Source organism: Telmatherina bonti (genome assembly GCF_933228915.1).
Source record: "Telmatherina bonti genome assembly, chromosome: 6".
Classification (NCBI taxonomy): domain Eukaryota; kingdom Metazoa; phylum Chordata; class Actinopteri; order Atheriniformes; family Telmatherinidae; genus Telmatherina; species Telmatherina bonti.
In genome coordinates, this window is record NC_136624.1 from 6,434,529 (window position 1) to 6,458,579 (window position 24,051).

Genomic DNA, 24,051 nt, shown 5'->3' on the forward strand with positions numbered 1-24,051 from the left:
ACGTTCAGACCTTGAACCCTTGTGACCCTGTGACTTCAGGACCCCTGGAATAAATGTTGCCGCTGTCAGAAACATTAATAACGTTAATTCTCTAGATACGACCCTGACGACCTTTGTTCTGAGATGTTTCAAGCGAACGCTGAACCACACGAACGTCAGACTTCCACATGGTGACGGCTTAGCTCTCTTTATCACCACTGAACCCACCTTCATCTGTCAAAATCTCCCCAGAAACGACCCAGAGGACAGGACATATCTGTCCTCCGCAGGTACACAGTCCTGCCTCCATGTGTGTGTTCAACACCCCCCTCACAGGCCAGCAGGGACACCGAGCTACGCGGAGCTATCAACATCAACAAAAATCTCTGGAAGTTGTCGGTGCAGATGAAGGTCAGCGCAGCAGTGAGGAGCAGCATGGCTTGGCCGCCCGCCTGACTCTGGCAGGTGGTCGGAGTGACAGTTAGTCTGTCTGGGCCTTGAGGTAGGGACTAAAAATAGACAGAAGCACTCAGGGTCACATCCTCGTGTGTGACGTCAGAATCAGATGGCAGGGAGGGACGGCTTCTTTTTACCAGCTTGTGTTCAGTCCAGCAACACATACCAGTGCTTTGGTTGGTAGGAAGAATAAGGATGTTTTCTGTTTTTTTCCGTTTCTTAGAAATATTTTATTATTTTATGACTGAAATAACTCCATCAGCTAAATACCTACAAAATAAAAGAGAAAGAAAAGTAATGAAAATCTTACATGTTTGTTTTATTGTTTTATTTCTTCTGACGTGTTCCTTCACGCATTGCGCCATCTAGTGGCCGCCTTGCTGTAGGCGCAGTTAAGCTGTTTACTGGTGATGCGTTCAAATACACCTAGAAAAAGAGACCATATGGCATATAGATTATTTCTCTTCATTTCAGGTTATCAGGACTGGATGCTATGATGAATGAATGGATAAATAAATGTTGGTTAATTAATCTTTTGTGCGAGAGGAGCAGAAAAGACAAGATTTTCGTTCTTTCTACACCTTTTCAATAAAATGTTTTGACTGTTTTGATTTAAGAATTAAATAAATGTATAAATTAAGAAAAACGTCCTTATTACTGACATTATTATTATTATTATTATTATTATTATTATTATTATTAATAATTATTATTATAATTTGTGTCTTGTCCAGCATTTAAGCAAGCAGAATGATGATCTGGATGCTGTTCTGCTGAGCAAATTTACTTTGCTAAGGGGAGCATTACTGGTATGATGATCCCCTTGATTTTCTGGATTCTTATGTTATTTCTCTATTTATTGTGTATGATTTTCATACACAGTTTTACTGCTGGACCAGACCGGAGAGGATAGAAGAGAGACAGAGAGACAAAGGGAAAGAGAAAGAAAACACCTCATAGAGAAGAAGAAAAGAGAGAGATAGAGAGAGAAAGAAAGAAAAAAAAACAGACATTTGCATAAACATACGCATATACACCCATACGTATTCGCCTATATAAATGCATGTACCCACACATACACACACATATACACAAACAGGCCAGTCTGAGATTCATTGTATTAAATAAGAAGAAGGTTTAAAATGTGATTTGTAATTTTGTCTGAATCTGTTTTTTATTCGCATAAAAAAAATCAATGTAACAATGTTTATATGTTCATGTCTAAAATCTGAAATGTAAATTAAGTAAAAGATTTTTTTTCTTTTTTTTACTTTCCTACTCTCAAGAACTTAGCCCATTTCTCTGTAGCAAATATTGTAGTATTTATACTTTGTATTTTATAATAAGAAGTATTGTATGGTGAGGAAGAAAAACACAGCCTGAAGCGCTACATGTCAAAACCTACATGTGTTGTTCTTACTCTCATATGTAAGTCGCTTTGGAGAAAGGCATCAGCTAAATCACTGTAGAATAGAATAGAATAGAATAGAATAGAATAGAATAGAAAATAAATTTTCATGGTAAATGACCTTAGATGTGTGAAAAAGAGTCTAGAAACAATCCTGAGTGAAGACTGTTTATGTCTTTTCATCTTTGAGTGTCAAATTAACCTTTGGTGTTAGTATTTAATTTAATTTTATTCAATTCAATTCAATTCAATTCAATTCAATTCAGTTCAATTCAATTCAATTCATTTTAATTTAATTTAATTTAATTTAATTTAATTTAATTTAATTTAATTTAATTTAATTTAATTTAATTTAATTTAATTTGTTAAGTTTGACTGATTGGCACGAGGCGGAAAGAACCCTGGAATGAGGGCAGATTTATACAGTCTTAATATTTACGAGGGGCAGTGAACGCCTCTCTAACCCATGTGGACGTCATCAGTGTGTTCCAGAAAGGGGTGAAAGGTGGCCTGGCAGTGTTTAGTAATTCATCCATGGACTGTCAGAAGTAGAAGGTTGTAGAGAAGGAAAGATGAATGTGAACAGATTCCTGGTCTTGTCCAGAACTTTTCCCGCCGGGAAGCAGCTCATTTCCGGTCATCTAAGACACTCTGCGAAAGGAGTGCTTCGGCTTCCGCAGCGGAGGAACATCAGAACTAGTTCCAGAAATCTGGCCTATGCAAAGGATCTGTTCCTCGGCCAGGTGAACAAGGTAACTCACCTGCAGACGGAGGACCTGTCAGGGTTGTGTTTGGGTTAGAGACAAGTGAAAAGGGGTTTACGAGGCTGAAATTAGCTTCCGATTCGCAATATCTGTAAAGGGCAATTCCACTGAATTTTTCGGAAACAACACCACATTAGACCATGTCCTGACAAAAAACTACAACACTTAGACTCTTCAAACCTGGGCTAAAATATTCCACATACTATGCAGATTCAATAAAACATAGTGTCTGATTTGTGAAACCTTTATTCTATTTGTGAAAATGCAAATAAGGCTCATTTTATGACATTTTTGGCATGTGGACCACATTACACCAGGTCCTGACAAAAAACTACAACACTTAGACTCTTCAAATCTGGACTGGAATATTCTAAATAATATGCAGATTCATCAAAATATAGTCTCTGATTTCTGAAACCTTTATTCTATTTGTGAAAATGCAAATAAGGCTCACCAACTGCAGCTGTAAAGATAAATAAAAGAGATGTTTTAATATGTTACGGTTCCAGATATACTGGGGCAAACAAGTAAGAATGACATTTGACTCATATAATTTTGTCATAACTTTAAAACACATTTAACTACAAGAAAGATTGGTGTCTTCAATGTACTGCAAGAGAGTGATAACATCAGTTGCCTCACACAGCTACTGTGTGTTACACAGTGGAATTAAAAACACTACTTATTGTATAAAAAATGACATGCTGGATAATGGGGAAATATTACAAGCATGCTTCAAGATTCACATAATACAAACATTTACATTTAATTTTGTTGTTTAAAAATGAGAACGAAAAAGTATGACTTTGTCTTGTATTACAAAACTGTAATTTGATACAAGATGATAATCTGCAAAACAAAATATCAAATGGGTTAAAGTTTGTACAATATAAAAAAATTCCATAATTTCGCTTGTCACAAAATGAATTAATTTCACAAATAGAATAAAGGTTTCACAAATCAGAGACTATGTTTTGATGAATCTGCATATTATTTAGAATATTCCAGTCCAGATTTGAAGAGTCTAAGTGTTGTAGTTTTTTTGTCAGGACCTGGTGTAATGTGGTCCACATGCCAAAAATGTCATAAAATGAGCCTTATTTGCATTTTCACAAATAGAATAAAGGTTTCACAAATCAGACACTATGTTTTATTGAATCTGCATAGTATGTGGAATATTTTACCCCAGGTTTGAAGAGTCTAAGTGTTGTAGTTTTTTGTCAGGACATGGTCTAATGTGGTGTTGTTTCCGAAAAATTCAGTGGAATTGCCCTTTACACATATTGCGAATCGGAAGCTGCGAATCGGAAGCTAATTTCAGCCTCATAAGGGGTTTTAGGTTTATTTTTGTGTCAGTGACCGAGTCAGGCTTGCATTAAACAATCCGCAGCACTTCCCATGTCTGCTGCCGCTCAGCTGTTTATCATATAGGGCGGATAAGAAGAAAACTTTGGTTTAATAACAAAAGGAAGTGTTAAAACAGAAAAGTTTGGGGCACACGGTGATATACTAGAGTGAACGCGGTGACATACGAGAATGTAAAATCTTAACACAGCCATGGCAGACGGAAGCCGACTGGGTCCAATAAACCAGGGATCCCCAATCCTGGACAGCGAGGACCAGTGTCCTGCAGGTTTTCCAAGTGTCCCAGCTGCAACACGTCTGATTCAAATGTGCATGTGCATTTAGCAGACATGGGCAGAGCTTGTCTGAATGTGAGTCAGGTGTGTTCCAGCAGCGACACTTGGAAAACCTGCAGGACACCAGTCCTTGAGGACCAGGGTTGGGGACATCTGCAATAAACCATCCACGTCCAAAGCGAAACATCAGAGAGGAGGAAAAACGTTCTGGGATTCAGGGAAATAAATCTTCATTTAACCCGAAACTGAGGGTCTGTTTGTTATTTAATGAGTAAAAGAACTGCTCAGCTGTGTAGACCAGCGTGTCAAACACCAGGGACTGAAACTGGTCCACCACAGAATCCAGTCTGGCAACAGGAAGAATCTGGAAAATGTGTCAACAAAGTAAAAGATGGTAACTGTAAGATTCTAATGAAAGTACCTGTAATATTTTATCCAGAATGTTGTTCCTGTTCTGGATGGTAGTATCCAGGATGTTGTTCCTGTTCTGGATGGTGGTATCCAGAATGTTGTTCCTGTTCTGAATGGTAGTATCCAGAATGTTGTTCCTGTTCTGGATGGTAGTATCCAGAATGTTGTTCCTGTTCTGGATGGTAGTATCCAGAATGTTGTTCCTGTTCTGAATGGTAGTATCCAGAATGTTGTTCCTGTTCTGGATGGTAGTATCCAGGATGTTGTTCCTGTTCTGGATGGTAGTAGCTAGAATGTTGTTCCTGGTCTGCATGGTAGTATCTAGAATGTTTTTCCTGTTCTGGATGGTAGTATCCAGGATGTTGTTCCTGTTCTGGATGGTAGTATCTAGAATGTTTTTCCTGTTCTGGCTGGTAGTATCTAGAAAGTTGTTCCTGTTCTGGATGGTTGTATCCAGAATGTTGTTCCTGTTTTGGATGGCAGTATCCAGAATGTTGTTCCTGTTCTGGATGGTAGTATCCAGAATGTTGTTCCTGTTCTGCACGGTAGTATCCAGAATGTTGTTCCTGTTCTGGATGGTAGTAGCTAGAATGTTGTTCCTGTTCTGGATGGTAGTATCCAGAATGTTGTTCCTGTTCTGGATGGTAGTATCAAGAATGTTGTTCCTGTTCTGCACGGTAGTATCCAGAATGTTGTTCCTGTTCTGGATGGTAGTATCCAGAATGTTGTTCCTGTTCTGAACGGTAGTATCCAGAATGTTGTTCCTGTTCTGCACGGTAGTATCCAGAATGTTGTTCCTGTTCTGGATGGTAGTATCCAGAACATTGTTCCTGTTCTGGATGGTAGTATCCAGAATGTTCTTCCTTTTCTGGATGGTGGTATCCAGAATGTTGTTCCTGTTCTGGATGGTAGTATCCAGAACATTGTTCCTGTTCTGGATGGTAGTATCCAGAATGTTCTTCCTTTTCTGGATGGTAGTATCCAGAATGTTGTTCCTGTTCTGGATGGTAGTATCCAGAATGTTGTTCCTGTTCTGCACGGTAGTATCCAGAATGTTGTTCCTGTTCTGGATGGTAGTATCCAGAATGTTGTTCCTGTTCTGTACGGTAGTATCCAGAATGTTGTTCCTGTTCTGAACGGTAGTATCCAGAATGTTGTTCCTGTTCTGCACGGTAGTATCCAGAATGTTGTTCCTGTTCTGGATGGTAGTATCCAGAATGTTGTTCCTGTTCTGGATGGTAGTATCCAGAACATTGTTCCTGTTCTGGATGGTAGTATCCAGAATGTTCTTCCTTTTCTGGATGGTAGTATCCAGAATGTTGTTCCTGTTCTGGATGGTAGTATCCAGAATGTTGTTCCTGTTCTGCACGGTAGTATCCAGAATGTTGTTCCTGTTCTGGATGGTAGTATCCAGAATGTTGTTCCTGTTCTGCACGGTAGTATCCAGAATGTTGTTCCTGTTCTGAACGGTAGTATCCAGAATGTTGTTCCTGTTCTGCACGGTAGTATCCAGAATGTTGTTCCTGTTCTGAACGGTAGTATCCAGAATGTTGTTCCTGTTCTGCATGGTAGTATCCAGAATGTTGTTCCTGTTCTGGATGGTAGTATCCAGAATGTTGTTCCTGTTCTGCACGGTAGTATCCAGAATGTTGTTCCTGTTCTGAACGGTAGTATCCAGAATGTTGTTCCTGTTCTGCACGGTAGTATCCAGAATATTGTTCCTGTTCTGGATGGTAGTATCCAGAATGTTGTTCCTGTTCTGCACGGTAGTATCCAGAATGTTGTTCCTGTTCTGAACGGTAGTATCCAGAATGTTGTTCCTGTTCTGAACGGTAGGATCCAGAATGTTGTTCCTGTTCTGGATGGTAGTATCCAGAACATTGTTCCTGTTCTGGATGGTAGTATCCAGAATGTTGTTCCTGTTCTGGATGGTAGTAGCTAGAATGTTGTTCCTGTTCTGGATGGTAGTATCCAGAATGTTGTTCCTGTTCTGCACGGTAGTATCCAGAATGTTGTTCCTGTTCTGCACGGTAGTATCCAGAATGTTGTTCCTGTTCTGCACGGTAGTATCCAGAATGTTGTTCCTGTTCTGGATGGTAGTATCCAGAACATTGTTCCTGTTCTGGATGGTAGTATCCAGAACATTGTTCCTGTTCTGGATGGTAGTATCCAGAACATTGTTCCTGTTCTGGATGGTAGTATCCAGAATGTTCTTCCTTTTCTGGATGGTAGTATCCAGAATGTTCTTCCTTTTCTGAATGGTAGTATCCAGAATGTTGTTCCTGTTCTGGATGGTAGTATCCAGGATGTTGTTCCTGTTCTGGATGGTAGTAGCTAGAATGTTGTTCCTGTTCTGCATGGTAGTATCTAGAATGTTTTTCCTGTTCTGGATGGTAGTATCCAGGATGTTGTTCCTGTTCTGGATGGTAGTATCTAGAATGTTTTTCCTGTTCTGGCTGGTAGTATCTAGAAAGTTGTTCCTGTTCTGGATGGTAGTATCCAGAATGTTCTTCCTTTTCTGAATGGTAGTATCCAGAATGTTGTTCCTGTTCTGGATGGTAGTATCCAGGATGTTGTTCCTGTTCTGCACGGTAGTATCCAGAATGTTGTTCCTGTTCTGCATGGTAGTATCTAGAATGTTTTTCCTGTTCTGGATGGTAGTATCCAGGATGTTGTTCCTGTTCTGGATGGTAGTATCTAGAATGTTTTTCCTGTTCTGGCTGGTAGTATCTAGAAAGTTGTTCCTGTTCTGGATGGTTGTATCCAGAATGTTGTTCCTGTTTTGGATGGCAGTATCCAGAATGTTGTTCCTGTTCTGGATGGTAGTATCCAGAATGTTGTTCCTGTTCTGCACGGTAGTATCCAGAATGTTGTTCCTGTTCTGGATGGTAGTAGCTAGAATGTTGTTCCTGTTCTGGATGGTAGTATCCAGAATGTTGTTCCTGTTCTGGATGGTAGTATCAAGAATGTTGTTCCTGTTCTGCACGGTAGTATCCAGAATGTTGTTCCTGTTCTGGATGGTAGTATCCAGAATGTTGTTCCTGTTCTGAACGGTAGTATCCAGAATGTTGTTCCTGTTCTGCACGGTAGTATCCAGAATGTTGTTCCTGTTCTGGATGGTAGTATCCAGAACATTGTTCCTGTTCTGGATGGTAGTATCCAGAATGTTCTTCCTTTTCTGGATGGTAGTATCCAGAATGTTGTTCCTGTTCTGCACGGTAGTATCCAGAATGTTGTTCCTGTTCTGCACGGTAGTATCCAGAATGTTGTTCCTGTTCTGCACGGTAGTATCCAGAATGTTGTTCCTGTTCTGGATGGTAGTATCCAGAACATTGTTCCTGTTCTGGATGGTAGTATCCAGAACATTGTTCCTGTTCTGGATGGTAGTATCCAGAACATTGTTCCTGTTCTGGATGGTAGTATCCAGAACATTGTTCCTGTTCTGGATGGTAGTATCCAGAACATTGTTCCTGTTCTGGATGGTAGTATCCAGAATGTTCTTCCTTTTCTGGATGGTGGTATCCAGAATGTTGTTCCTGTACTAGTTTTCAGAAACACATCGTGAACGTCCGTCCAGTAGTTTTTGCGTGGCATTGCAGACAAACAGACAGATAAACTCTAACAGAAACAGAACCCGGAGGTGATTACAGAGAACAACCAGAACCGTTTAGTTACATCATATCTGCTCATTTTCTTCCTCTTGTCATGAAGTTTCCTTTTTAGATTTCCATTTAACCGATGAATCAGATGAAAACAACGTGACTTTTTACTGTAAATATAAAATCTCTTGTTTTTTTCAGTCGGAGGTTTTTCCTTATCCAGAGATTGGAAATGAAGAGCTGGACGAGATCAAGCAGTTTGTGGCACCGGTGGAGAAATTCTTCAGTGAAGAGGGTAAGAAAGGGTTAACTATTGTATTTTGTTTGTTTAAACTTTTTTATGTTTAGTTTTATGTTATTTTTACTTTTATTTCTTTTTAATTTAATTTTTGTTTGATTTTATATTATTCTTTATTCATAAAGATTTTATATTAATGTAATTTAAATTCACATTTTTATTCAATTTTATTTTAATTAAATTTTTTTCAAACTTTTTATTTTGTTAAATGTATAATTTATGTAAAAACCCGGTTTAATTATCTTGTATTTGCAGTGGACTCAGCGAAGATAGACCAGGAAGCCAAGATCCCTCCAGAGACTCTGGATGGCTTGAAGGAGCTGGGACTGTTTGGGATCATGATTCCTGAGGAGTACGGTGAGGTGATGCTTGTTAACGACGTCTCATCTGAAGCCACTGGCTAAAAACAACATTTCATACATGCTGTTTCCACTTCCATCAGAATAACTAACTTCCCCCAATGGGATCAAGGTGGGCAGCAGAGGATCCTGCTTTTTCATAATATAATATATGATAATATAGTATAATATAATGTATAATTCATAGTTATCATATATTTCAATAGTATAATTCATTATAACATCTAATATAATATACTATACTATACTATACTATAATATACTATACTATACTATACTATACTATACTATACTATAATATAATATAATGTTATTTTAGGTAAGATAAAGTAATATAATGTAATGAAAAATAATATAAGATAAGATATAGTATAATGTACAATGATATAATATAATGTAAGAAAAGATAAAGTAATATAATGTTATAAAAAAATAACATGATATATAATATAAAATATAGTATAATGTAAGATAAGATGATGTAATATAATGTAATAAAAAATATATTATAATTTAATGTAATCTCAAATAATGTAATTTAATATAACATAATTTTAGATATAGTATAATGTAATGTAAGATAAGAGAAAGTAATATAATGTAATAAAATAAAATAATATAATATAATATGAGATATGGTATAATGTAATGTAAGATAAGATCATGTAATATATTGTAATATAATATAATACATTAATGTGATGTCATATAATATAATAAAAAATAATATAATATCAGATAATGTAATGTAATATATTTTAATATAATATATTAATGTAAAGTAATATAATGAGACATGATGTAATCTGGAATATAATGAGATGATTATATTGTAGCTTCATCTCCATATTTGATGTTTTTGTCTGAAATGATATTTTATATGTAAATGTTGGAGTTGAATGTTTCTGTGAGGTGTAGCTGCAGTATAAAGATCAGGTCTTCTGTAATCCCAGGTGGTCTGGGCTTGTCCAACACCATGTACGCCCGTCTGAACGAGATCATCGCGTTAGACGGCTCCATCGCGGTGACTCTGGCAGCACATCAAGCCATCGGGCTGAAGGTAAAGGTCTGTGGGGGTCTGGTTTGAGGCAGTTCTAGGGGAAGTTCTAGCAGCTGTTTGTTGTTTCAGGGTATTCTGATGGCAGGAAATGAAGCCCAGAAGCAGAAGTATCTTCCCAAACTGGCGTCAGGAGAGCACATCGCAGCTTTCTGCCTAACTGAACCTGGAAGGTAAAAAGTCTCACGTCTCATTTTCATGTTTCGCTCAGAAAACCTTCCAGTGCTGCGTGGTAAAACAAGCTGGAACTTACTGTTATAACTTTATTTAGACGTCACATCGTGAACACGCGTAGTCCTGCTTTCTTCAGGAAGTCTCTCCCTCGGGTGCTCCTCATATTTTACTTTCATGAACTCATCGGCTGCCAAGCGTTGTTGCAGCAGAGCGCTGTGCCTTTTAGAGCCTTTCGGCACATCCGTCGGGAGGGTGTGGAAGGTGGACAAGCGTGTGTTGGGGCGTTTACTGAGTGCGTTGGGGCGTTTACCAGGTGTGTGTACTGAGTGTGTTGGGAAGTTTACCGGGTTTACCGGGCGTTTACTGGTCCGGCTTTCCCTGTTCCGGATCCGAAACGTTGACGCGCTTCGATATTTACTGTAAAACAATGAATGTCTAAAAGACTTTTTTCTTCCGGCTTTCGCCCGGTTTTTACTTTTCCCGTTTCCAGCTGATCGTCGCTGGTCTTCCCGCTGTGGTTTTACTGGGGTTTTTCTTTACTGGTAGCGCTTTAGACAGCCGTGTTGTTGTGTGTAGAGCGCTGGATCAGGAATATTCACTAACGGCTACTGATTCACACAACAAGAGACGTTCAGGTCCAAAGACGGCCCACGCCACCATCCAGCCAATCAGACAGGAGCTCTTTATGACCTAACGGCACTCTGACGTCACTGTTCCAGCGGAAGCGATGCGGCTTCCATCCAGACCCGCGCCACCCTGTCTGAGGACGGAAAACATTACCTGATCAACGGCTCCAAGGTGAGTGGGGTCCGGCTCCTCCCACAGTTCTCCTGAAACGTTGGAGCTTCCATGTTTGCCTGATTTCCCGCTCAGATCTGGATCTCCAACGGAGGGATGGCGGACATCATGACGGTGTTTGCCAGGACTGAGGTGGAGGTGGACGGCGTGAAGAAAGACAAGATCTCTGCCTTCATCGTGGAGAGGGCGTTCGGAGGCATCTCCAGTGGCAAACCTGAGGACAAACTGGGCATCCGGGGTTCCAACAGTAAGTCCTGGTCTCTCTGCCGGTTTTACCTCCACGGCGTCCATCACACCGCGACTTCTCATCTTTTCTAGCTTGTGAGGTGTCCTTCGACAACGTCCCGGTGCCGCTTGAAAACGTAATCGGAGAAGTCGGAAGCGGATTCAAGGTAAACTAGATGTTTGTGGTGTTTTCTGGAGACCAGGTGATGAAAGTGGTGGGGTGGATCTGCAGAAACACGTCTGTGAAACGTCGTTCCAGGATGATGTTTAGCATCGTCTCCCTTTAACATCTGCCTGGTGAGGAGAGCAGCTGGAGTTTTAGGAGAGGAGGTCCCGTTCTGGTCCGATGCAGGATTCCAGCTGCTCTTCTGCATTTCTGCCCGGTGCACAGAGATTCCTTCAGATTCTTCAGAAACTGCTCGATGCAGCGTTTTTTGTTTTTTTTTGTTAAATCAAAAAATAGAGCGAAAAAAAAGAAACCTGGAATTTTTTCCTACTTTAAAGGTAGAGTATGTAAGATTTTCAATATTTTTAAAAATAAGTTATCTGAAAAAGTAACTACAATCATAATTAGTTTTTTTAAACATGTAGGTTCCAGTCTGTCCATTTTTGATGTGTTATTAAATTACAAGTTTAATTAATGACAAAGACCCTTCTTGAATATTTTCTGACCACTAAAAAAAAAAAAGTACTTTTTTTCCACCAGTAGGGGGAGTATAAGCCCATTTATTGCAGAGCGGCTCTGAGCTACAGCTCACAAGCGATTCCTGCCCTCATTGGAGCTGGCAAGGAGGAGGGGTCAGTTTTGCTCATTACTGCCAACCTTTGGTCCTTTGTGGAGGTAGCAGTTTTGTGGTTTTGCTCACAACCTGGTGTTTGCCACCTGGTGGTGGAAAGAATCGCACTGAAATCGTACATACTTTGCCTTTAACCTCAAACATAATCTTCCAAATAAGGCTGGGCGATATGACCTTTTAGTAATATATATATATATATATATATATATATATATATATATATTATAAATATATATATCTCGATACTTACCTTAGCCTTGAATGAATGCTTTGGTGCATACAATCACATCAGTGAGATGATTTTGTGTCTACATTAAAACATAATTGTTCATACTGCATTAAGATATGCTGATTTTAAACATTCATGCCAAAAGGATGAAATTGTAATGAAGCAAATTGGTCAAAACTGTATTTATTGAACAGTTAAAGGCAGAAACATGTCATTTTAAATTTGTGGTACTACGACCTTTTGCAGCAACACTTTTGCGACATACTTTGCATACGACAGTTGTTTGGTCAACATCCTCTCTCCGGTATCCAAACCACCGCCAGATGATGGATCCTGTACTGTTTTTCTTTGGAAGAAATTCTCTCTCCATTTTTTGTAACTCGCGCTGCTACCGGAGTTCTCTGCTAGAAAAGCTGCTCCACGCTGCCTCTCATGACGTAGCACGTAGCTCACGTTATGTACATAGCTAGGAGCGCTTGCTTTAACTCTCTGGGCAAAGCGGTGCAGAGAGTCGAGGAGGAGGGAGGAAACCCCGCCCACAGCTAAAAACAACTGCGTGACAACAGGATACTCGAATATGACGAATATAGACATTTTCTATATTCCACAGGGGACTAGCCACGATATCTCCAGTATATTCTATGTATCGCCCAGCTCTACTTCCAGATTATTTCTGTCTGAGATTTCAGGCCGCTTCGCTTCATAGCAGATTATCTACCATGCCAAGAGAGGAGGCTGGACCCTGAAACGGGTCTGATGTGGTTCAGCTTCACCAAACCTCCGCCTCCTCCTGGTTCGTTTCTGAACCTGTTTGCGACGGCGTCTGTGATAATAAGTTATTAATCCAGCCACCTTCTAACTGGGACAGCTTCTTTGGGCGCCACTAACTCACCCCCCCCACCCCAGATGTGACGTAACTCTTTACCATCGCGTTCCAAGCTCACTTCTGATTGGTTAGAAATGAGTTGCTGGCTCCGCTCATGCCATTGGTCAATTACTTTGAGGTTGTGGCTCAAAACGTTTGGGAGTCGCTGGATTAACCCTACATGACATCATGTTATTAAAATGTTTTTAATCGTGAATGCTTTCCTTCCCGTCCGCGGCGTCTAGATGTTTGTTTCAGCTGCGTTCAGCTCCTCTCATATTACCGACCAGTTCCTGATTTCTTACTATTTGTCGCACTGAAATGTTTCAGATCATCACACAGTTTAATATTAGACAAAACAAATAAAACTACAGTTTTTAAACTGATTTTATTTATTAAAGAAAAGAAGTTTTGTACATCTAGATGTGAAAAATTACTCAAACCCTCCTCGCTGTTGTCGGCTTTCCAACATTTCGCCAAAAAACAACGACGACGACTCGTCCAGAAGGCCACTGAAGAACATGTGAATAACCGCAGGTTATGAACTCAGTGTTCATGATTCAACAACTGGGCAGAAATGCATCATGGGAGATTTCCAAGGCCAGAACCATGACTGACCACAAAGACTCGTCTCACATCTGCCAAACGTCTGGATGATCCTGAAGACTTCTGGAAAATCGTTCTTTGGGTTGACGCTGTGTGTCTGACGTAAATGGAGAACATCGTGCCAGGACCATGGTGGTGGTAGTGTGATGGTCTGGGGCGGCTTCAGGACCTGGACCGCCTGCTGGGATCGATGGAGCCATCATCTCCGCCGCTTCAAGGACGACGTTTGGCCATCAGTTTGTCACATCAAGCTCGAGTTCGCTGTAGATCTGCTACAGGACAACGACCCGAAACACGTCCTCAAGTCCACTTCCCAACGCTTCCAAACAAACTAAATGAAGGATTTGGAGTCAAAGTCCAGACTAGAATCCAGTTTAGATGCCGTGGTGGGACGTTAAAGAGGCAGCTCATGCTGGAAAAGCCTCCATGTGGCGGAGTTACAGCAGCTCTGTGGAGAAGAGTGGCCAGAATTCCTCCAGTTGTGTTAAAGACTCGTTGCCAGCTATCACCATAGACTGTATATGAAGAGATGGGCGGAGCCTCCGTGACGTCACCCGTAGGTTTCGGAAGAGCTGAATTGAAGCTCGGTGGGCGGTTCCTACCATCACCATCTTGGCAGGGGCATGCGTGTCGTCTCGCCTGCAAAATACAAATATGGGCAAAGAGGTGGAGCTGAGAGGGGGGCTGTGAGCGTCATGGTGGATGGTTGACATCGAGCGAACTCCGAGCTGCCTGTAGCTAAGAGCTAACCGAGCTAACCCGGAGATAACAGGAGCTAACCAGCTAACGGAGGTAAGCGGGCTAAAGCTAAGTCACGTTGTTAACCGGCTAAAAACCGCGGTTGTTCTACGTTCTTCTGACGAGACTGAGGAGATCAGGTACCTGTTAATCAAAAGGACACGCCCCTAAATATGCCGAACTTCGAGATTAAATTACTTTTAAACTGGCGAGTTAGAAAAAAAATTCACTCCCCCCACAGTTGTCTTGAAGGTAAACCTGACCTAAAAACCGAAAATGGATTTTTGAACCAGGCTGTAAACATGTTTATTTCTGCTGTGAAGTTGGTCTTTTTAACATGGGAGTCTATGGGGATTTGCTCTGTTTTGCAGCCCCTAGTGGATGAAGGGGGAACTGCAGGTTTATGCAATTCTGTATAGATTTCACTTTTAACCTCCGGAGGCTCCGTCCATCTTTCTGATACGGTCTGTGGGTATCACACACGCTGCTGCTGCAGGTGGAACGAGCAGTAATTCGGTTCCGGGTTAAAATACTTTCTCACACCGTCATGAAGGCTAAAAGTTTTTTCTTCCTTTAAGTGTGTTTCTCATTTAGTTTTTTATCATGAAATCATGTCAGTCTCGTCCAAATGAAAGAGTTTTTGTCGCGTAAGATGGGTTATTTATAAACATGTTGCTTCGGCATCTGTTGGAAAGGCTAACAAACCTGTTGGCTTTAAACAGCGTTTTTTTGTTTGTTTGTCTGATAAAATGTGTTAATCTGAAACGTTTCAGTGTGACAGGAAGGAGGTGAACACGTTTTCACAGCACCGTAGCCACATGTTCCTCCAGCCGCGCGTCCAGCTTTTCCCTCCGGATGAGTTGCTGCAGTCAGATTCAGGTTTAATGCAGCAGTTAAAAAGCCTTTTTCATGCTAACTAACTAACAGATCTGCACCATTCAGTCACAACCGGCAGCTCTGTATGACTCAGTACTGACGGCATGACTGTGTTCCTATTCCCACGTCATCCTGGGATGGAACGGCGGCGTTGGCCTTGCTGCTGTGTGGACAGATTGCCATGAACATCCTGAACTCGGGCAGGTTCAGCATGGGCAGCTCCTCTGCTGGGATGATCAAAAAGCTCATAGGTAACGACTGGTTTTAACCGAGACCAGCTGCTGATGGCGGTTCTGGAGGATTTCTTCACTGCTGTTGTCTCGCCGTCTGACTCCCTGTAGAATTGACCTCTGAGTACGCCGCCACCAGGAAGCAGTTCAACCGGAGCCTGAGCGACTTCGGTTTGATCCAGGTACGCTCTCCCTCTCAGGAAGCACAGCTCCGTTTCTCGCTGACTTGACAGACTGTTGCTGCTGTTGCTGCAGGAGAAGTTTGCGGTCATGGCTCTCAACGCCTTTGTGATGGAGAGCATGGCGTACCTGACGGCGGGGATGATGGACAGACCGGGAGTTCCAGACTGTTCTCTGGAGGCGGCCATGGTCAAGGTCAGACAGCTTTGTTTCCGTACAGTGTTCCTGTGGAGCAACATGCCTGACGTGTGTCGGTCTGTGCAGGTCTTCAGTTCGGAGGGAGGCTGGATATGTGTCAGCGAGGCTCTGCAGGTTCTCGGGGGTCTGGGTTATACCAAGAACTACCCCTTCGAGCGCTACGTCAGGGACTGTCGCATCCTTCCCATCTTTGAGGTATGAAACTCATTCACTGGTTCTAACTTCCAGTTTACACAAATATCTGACCAGCAGAGGTTTGAACAGGTTGAAGAGAAATGAACCCATTTAGGGTCACATCTCCTGTCATCATCAGAGTCTCAGGAACAGCAGTGTTTAACTCGGTGATGGATATGTGACCTTTCAGCTGATCTACGGAGGTTTTCCAGCATTTTTATCCGTCCAGGAGGTTTACAATCCAGACACAACATGTAGTGTTTATTCAGAGACTCTAGATGGTAAATCCATCATTATTTATCACATCTTCATCACCATCACTACCATGTTGCTAAGAGACCTCTATTTTCACCTGGACATGATGATGAAGACACTTCCTGTCAGACTTTCCACCGATCAGAGAGCTTAAACTGACGGTAACGTCCAATCAGGAGCAGCCAAAGATCAACAAGTGATGAGAAAAGCAGGAAAATAATGATCCTCTATGGCTGGAATAAAGCCAAGAAGACGTTTGGGATGCAGCTGAGGTGGAGGTGCTGCAGTGAGGATAGCAGGTAGATTTTACATTTTAGCCTCAGAATCTGACATGTTGTTAAACATCATGTCTGCAAGCTCACTGGGATTGAAATTATTCAAATTCTACTTGATGTCTTTGGTAAAAAAAAAAACAAAAACAAAACAAGAATAGCAATATGGCTCAGAGTTTTAAGGATTAAGATCACCTAAAAATCTGACCGCTGAGACTGAAAACATCACGTCGCCATGGAAACATCATGTCTGCAGGCTGACTGGGACTAAAAGCTTCAGATTCTCCAGGCGGGTTCAGGTTGAAAAAACAAAACTAGTTTTATTCCGAGTGTCCAGCAGGTGGCGCCACAGGTGTGTGGATTGAGCCCTTTTACCCAGCCTGTGGCAGAGTCCTTTCAGGCCGCTGTCCTGCAGGTTTTATTCCTGTTCCAACACACCTGCTTCCATTAAATGGATCCGACAGCCAATCCCAATCTGCACACGGACTGATTAGTCTGAGTCAGGCATGTTGGAGCAGGAATACATGGAAAACCTGCAGGATTGTGGCCCCTGAAGACCGGAGCTGGACACTCCTGGTCTATGGCATCCAGTGAAGTTCAGTCACATGCAGACAGCATTTTATGTTAGTTTTGGTGAATTTGAACAAGTCTGATGAATGTAAATGAGGTGAATCGAGTTTTCAACCGTCCTCCGACAGAATAAACTGGTTTTAGTTTAATCCTGATTAAACTGTGTCCTGCAGGGAACCAATGAGATCCTGAGGATGTACGTCGCCCTGACGGGGATGCAGTACGCCGGCAAAGTCCTGACTGGGAAGATAAAGTACGTTTACATGCTACTCTGTGTTGTTATGAGGAGATGTGCCTGGATTTAACTCTTCGATAGAAATTAGAGGGATTTTTTTGTGTTTAATTCAAAGTTGAGTGAATCCGTTTCGCTTGTGTTCCAGAAAAACCTGTGAAAAGTTTGACATATGAGGTGGTTTATTCTAAGTGTGGTGTTTTCCTTTATGCTGCTCGCAGGGAGATGAAGAGAGGGAATATCGTCATGGCGATGGGGATGGTTGGAAAGAAGCTGAGGACGTCACTGGGCGCATCGGTGGACCTGGGCCTGACAGGGAAGGATGGAGTGGTGCATCCCAGCTTGGCGGTGAGACATTTTCATCAGGTTTCGTCTTTCCTTTCTCGTCATACGAGTTGTTTTCCTGATGCAGAGCTGTTCTCTGCCTCCGTCTGAAGGAAAGTGCAAAGAAGTTTGAGCAGAACGTCCATCATTTTGGATCGACCGTGGAGAGCCTGCTGTACAGATACGGGAAGGTAAGGCTGTTGCTATGGTGACGGCAGGAACGTATGCTGTTCAGCATCACAGCTTTCCAAAAATAAAAACAATGTGTGTTTGATTTAGTTAGAAATGAGTTTGTTTCCCTCTTTAAACATTTGAACATCTGGAAAAAGCTTGAAAGCTGAACCCGTTTAGCTCTGAACGGAACTGGGAGCGACGGGGTTCACATCCAGTTCCACACGGAGTCACATGGGGTCTGGTTCGTCCAATCAAAGTCCAGAATCTTAGCTCAACAAAACCGTTTCTGTCAACAAACAGTGAAAGATCAGGTGAACATAAATCCCGGCTCCGTCCCCTGCAGCATGTAGGCGGATCAACCACGGCTCCACCCCGCGGCATGTAGGCGGATCAACCACGGCTCCGCCCCCCGTGGCATGTAGGCGGATCAACCATGGCTCCGCCCCCCGCGGCATGTAGGCGGATCAACCATGGCTCCGCCCCCCGCGGCATGTAGGCGGATCAACCACGGCTCCGCCCCCCGCGGCATGTAGGCGGATCAACCACGGCTCCGCCCCCCGCGGCATGTAGGCCGATCAACCACGGCTCCGCCCCCCGCGGCATGTAGGCGGACCAACCACGGCTCCGCCCCCCGCGGCATGTAGGGGGATCAACGATGGCTCCGCCCCCCGCGGCATGTAGGCGGACCAACCACGGTTCCGCCCCCCGCGACATGTAGGCGGAGCAGCCACGGCTCCGCCCCCCGCGACATGTAGGCGGATCAACCACGGCTCCGCCCCCCGCGGCATGTAGGCGGACCAACCACGGCTCCGCCCCCCGCGGCATGTAGGCGGACCAACCACGGCTCCGACCCCCGCGGCATGTAGGCGGATCAACCATGGTTCCGCCCCCCGCGGCATGTAGGCGGACCAACCACGGCTCAGCTGAAAGCAAAAACCTGGACGTTTCATCATCTCCAACCAGGATTCACTGAACCAGAAGCAGAAGAAGCTGAACTCTGCTTCATCATCATAGTCATGATGTCTGGCTGTCTGGCTCCACGTCTGTCCACCAGTTAAAACTGGAAAACTGTACTGGAAAACTCCATTTCCCAGAATCCCTTTGGAGCAGTTTCCTTCCAGAACCAGTTTCCTGTTCCTAAATGGCAGAAGACAGACGTCAGTCATTCTGCTTCCCTCCTGACTGTAGATGATTGGTCAAACGGGTGTTACCATGGTGACGTCAGCATAATTCTACGTAAATAAAATGAGGATCAATCATGTAAATCAGTTGATGGAAGGCGACGTTAGGAGGAGACATTCAGATTTCCAGCAAGTATCTCTTGTATTTCTGCAGTTTCTTCCACTTTTTATCCACATCTGGATAAAATAACAACCCAGAAGAAGAGCTCCACCACAGAAGAAGAAGAAGAGCTGGAGATGAGTTTAAAGACAAGTGGGACGGAGTTGTGTCCCGATCCGTCTCTGAAAAGCAGCTTCCTCTTCAGTAAAACCTCTGGAACTTTCTTCACTTCAGCTCCATGAATGTTTGAGCAGATAACGTCCACATGTTGCTTCATGCTTTTATACAGGTTTTTCTCTCCTGCTCCTCATTTACAAGCAGTTATTTACTTTCATATCCAGTAAAATCCTTCATATCTTCCTGAGTTACTGGAACACGGCAGCACCTGTAGCGATGCTTCCACCTCTGATGGAGCTTTATTCTCACACCAACATAGTTTCACACAGTTTGTTACGGAGAAATAATCTGTTCTCGTTGGGTTTGTTAGTTTGTTACAGAAATCTGTTGCATCCTCTGTTTAAAGCAGCTGAAATGTTTTAGTGTTAAGTTACTGATCCAGCTGATGAAGTTCAGACTAAATCGGAGTGAATTGGACTTTTTTCCTCTGTGATTTCAGACTATAGTGGAGGAGCAGCTGATCCTGAAGAGAGTCGCCGACGTGCTGATCAACCTGTACGCCATGACAGCCGTCCTGTCCAGAGCCAGCCGCTCCATCAGCATCGGCCTCAGGAACCACGACCACGAGGTGTGTCCACGTTTTCTCTCCTGACAGCCTGGACTAGAGGCGACTTAAAACGCTGGTTCAGCCTTAAGAGTGCAGTTCAGTTTTTACAGCAGTTAAGTGGAAATAGATAATAAATTTCAATTTGATGTTGCATAAAAACTAAAAACACTTCGAAGTAATTTGGGTCATCTTTTATATGTCCAGGACAGATTTAAAAAATATTCAAGATTTGTTTAATGGAAAATCATTTTCTTTTTAATTCTTAAAAGCTGATTTTGGCTAACACTAAAAGCAAGAAAAAAAATGTACTCCCCCCACAATTGTCATGAAGGTAAACCTGACCTATAAACTGAAAATGGATTTTAGAACCAGGCTGTAAACATGTTAATTTCTGGGTTGGGTTTAATAGGTTTGCTTGGGTCAGGTTTACCTTCATGACAACTGTGGATGCGTGTGTTTTAAACAGAGTTACTTTTAAACTCTGTTTAAAAGTAATTTAATCTAAAAATTTGGCATAATTAGGGGCGTGTCCTTTTGATTGACAGGTACACGATATCTCGCTGCAAGAAGGAGGAACGTAGAACAACCATAGTTTTTAGTCCGCTTCCCTCCGTTAGCTGGTTAGCTCAGTTAGCTCGTAGCTACAGGCAGGTCAGAGTTTGTCAGTCATCCTCCCCCACAATCAAAGCCCCCCTCTCAGCTCTCCCATTGTTGTTTTATCCGGGAGAGACGACCCACTTGACGCTGCCTAAATGGCGACGGTAGGAACCGCCCAACAAACTTCGATTCAGCTCTTCAGAAACCTACGGGTGACATCACGGAGGCTCTGCCCATCTTTTAGAGTGTATGTCTAAAACCGCGGGTTTTAGCTAGCGCTAAGACTGCCTGCTCTTGCATCAGCAGATATCGGATGAGCTCTTTGACTTACTTCATTCTGTCATCTTTTCATGACGCCTTTTTAATTTCCATCCATCTTCTGGCGCTTATCCGGGGTCGGGTCGCGGGGGCAGCAGGCTAAGTAGGGAAGCCCAGACTTCCCTCTCCCCAGCCACATTTGCCAACTCTGCGGGGGTGGGGGGGGGGGAATCCCGAGGTGTTCCCAGGCCAGCCGAGAGATATAATCCCTCCAGCGTGTCCTGGGTCTTCCCCGGGGTCTCCTCCCAGAGGGACGTGCCTGAAACACCTCACCAGGGAGGTCCAGGAGGCATCCTGACCAGATGCCCGAGCCACCTCAACTGGTTCCTCTCGATGCGGAGGAGCAGCGGCTCTACTCTGATCTCCTCCCGGATGACCAAGCTCCTCACCCTATCTCTAAGGGAGAGCCCGGCCACCCTGCGGAGGAAACTCATTTCAGCCGCCTGTATACGAGATCTCCTTCTTTCGGTCACGACCCACAGCTCATGACCATAGGTGAGGGTAGGAACGTAGATCGACTGATAAATCGAGAGCTTCGCCTTCTGGCTCAGCTCCTTCTTCACCACGACAGACCGGCGCAGAGTCCGCATTACTGCAGACGCCGCATTGATCCGTCTGTTGATCTCACGCTCCATCCTTCCCTCACTCGTGAACAAGACCCCGAGATATTTAAACTCCTCCACTTGAGGCAGGACCTGACTCCCGACCCGGAGAGGACAATCCACCCTATTCCGGCTGAGGACCATGGTCTCAGATTCTGTGATTCAGACACATATGATTCTCTTTGTAAGGTGTCTTTGGGTTTAGAAAGGCGCCTAGAAATAAAATTATGATTATTATTTTTTATTATCTTAACAACATGACCATTTTATTCATGAAAATCCTGTATTTTGTTTTCATAAAATCGTTTGACCTGCTTACAACAAGTGTCTTGATAAACTGGAATAACATTATTTAATTCATCATCAAGCTGCAGAGCAGCTAAAACTAGCATGTGAACTTTTACATGTTTGGTCATTTTCACTGTGAGTTCTTTATTTTCTGTAAATCTCTGTAAAAGCAAAGCCTTCTGGGAAATCTTGATAATATGAAGTGTGAAGAAGAGACGACGTGAACTATTTTCACTTCAGTTCTGTGACTTATTGCGGATAAAAATGCAGAAAGACGTTGCATGACTGAGACCAGCCGCTGCGTGCGGCTTCCCAAACCTCTCGTTCTTTTGAAGCTTCGGCCGTACAGATGGCACCGCGCTGCGGTGCATTTGTGGAGCAAAACAAAGAGAAAACGATTTGCAGTTGTGTCCCGTGCTTTAATCTTTCCCAGCTGAAGGTTTTTGGTGAATCTCCCCGTGTTGTTGACTCTCCACCAGGTGCTGCTCGCCAACACCTTCTGCAACGACGTCTTCTTCAAGAACAACTACCTGATGGTTCAGCTGCAGAAGAGTAAGTGAAACACAAAGCAGTAATTGAGAACAGCTTTTACAACATGTTGGTGCCAAAGACGTGCGAGTGCTGTGGAATTCCCCCGTCCCGGCCCACAAACCACCCCTCACAGCGCAGCTTGCTCTGTAATGCTGCAGGTTCCATCTCAGGTGAACCAGCAGCACCGTGACAAATAAAAGTGCTTGTTGGTAACTTTCTTCTGCTTCCGTTCCAGATGCTCCTGAGAACAACGATGCCAACATCAAGAAGATCGCCAAGGCGGTGTTGGACAACAGAGCCTACATCTGCTCTCACCCTCTGGAGAGAACATATTGATCCGCCTGCAGTGTTGGTCGGTCCCAACCATCGTTTCTGTTCTTCTCGTGCCGTTTCTTTGGCTGTATTTATAACGAGTAGCTTTATTATATTAACACAGTGACGTCATCGGGTAACTGGTGAGGCTATAAGTGCTCTTTAACTTTGTGCTGTAATAAAGCCCTGTAGATGATCATGGTTTTAATATAAATATTCTGGAAAGGCTGATGTGTGTGTGTGTGTGGGATACTTGCTTTGAAAAGCGGAGGTGGTCCTCTCCTCGTCACTCAGTGGCAACGCGGTCCGCTTGTACAGGAAGGAGTTCTGCGGAACAAATGTCCTGAAAGTAACGGAACGCGTCAGAGCTGGAGCCTCCTCTTCAGTCTGAGCTGAGGCTGAAACTCACATGCGGGGGTGTTTGCTGGACGGGGGGGAGAGTCTGGGATTGGCCCGCAGCCGGAGCGGCCCTCAGCTTCTCCTCTGCATTTCCCAGGTTCCTCACCGACAGTGGAGGGGTCGGCTGCAGAGACAAAACAGCCTGACGGGAAGAGCTCAGGCATCATCTGGAGACGCTTGTTTTTCACCACACACACACACACACACACACACACACACACACACACACACACACACACACACACACACACACAGAGCTGCAGCTGTTTCTGGTATAAAACCAACACGACCAATATGAAATGTATGACTCATACGCATGCCGGGCTGCGAGGTCAAAGCAACGACGTGAGTTTACTTCACCTGCCGTGTTTCTGAGCGAACCAGTTAATATCACACACTACAGTCTGAGCCGCTCTGCTTAATGTCTCTGAGTGTGTACCTCCAGCATCAGGCCCGGTGTCCGCAGTGAATACTTCTGAGGCTCGTCTTTCAGGAAAGCCTGACTTCTGTCTGACTTTCCTCTCATGTGGCATCTGAACTGCAGGATTTCCACCGAGCTGCTGCTCCAGCTGCCAGCAGGCTGCTTCCCCTGCCAGCGGTGGGACGGAGCTCTGGCTGCTTGGACCTGATCCTGCTGCAGCGCGTCACCTGAGGATCGACATCACACCGTTTGTCCTGCAGCTGATGAGCTGCAGACGGGGTGGCGGGGGGTTAGGTTTCACGTGGGTGAAAAGCAGTAAAAGGTTAAAGTGATGGGAGCCTAAAGGGAAGTTCCTCCGTCTGGAGCTTTATTCCAGACCGGACCTTCAGCCGCTGGGTTTGGGTCGTGATGCGTCACAACAGCTGCTGTCCCGTCCTACACAGCAAAGTTTCAGCAGAAAACCACAACGTGGCCGAGTTTTCTTTAGAAAGCTTCGCCTGGTGTCACAGATGGGCCAATTTATTTTGTATTAGCTTCTGTTGATATCATTTAATAATACTGGATGAGATTTCTGCAGTGCTTTCGACTGGAAGCGTTGTACATTAGATCCTCCTGGGACAGACTGATGCAAGCCAGAGGAGGGGGAAGCGTCTCGCCTACAACGCAACGCAGAGCTGGACTTTAGAGCTG

At 43.6% G+C, this 24,051-nt stretch overlaps 1 protein-coding gene across 1 annotated transcript; it reads left to right on the plus strand.

Annotated features, from left to right (window-relative positions):
• Window positions 1-2,322: 2,322 nt before the first annotated feature.
• acad9 (acyl-CoA dehydrogenase family, member 9) lies at window positions 2,323-22,763 on the plus strand. Its single transcript, XM_079242266.1, has 18 exons — window positions 2,323-2,595; window positions 8,459-8,552; window positions 8,811-8,912; window positions 9,868-9,974; window positions 10,044-10,144; window positions 10,865-10,943; window positions 11,019-11,190; window positions 11,262-11,335; window positions 15,455-15,530; window positions 15,621-15,691; window positions 15,765-15,884; window positions 15,954-16,082; window positions 17,332-17,411; window positions 17,612-17,738; window positions 17,828-17,905; window positions 19,786-19,914; window positions 22,178-22,250; window positions 22,465-22,763. Exons 1-18 carry the CDS (start codon window positions 2,416-2,418, stop codon window positions 22,563-22,565), a joined length of 1,893 nt encoding a protein of 630 aa, XP_079098392.1. The 5' UTR covers window positions 2,323-2,415; the 3' UTR covers window positions 22,566-22,763.
• The last annotated feature ends 1,288 nt before the right edge of the window (window positions 22,764-24,051 follow it).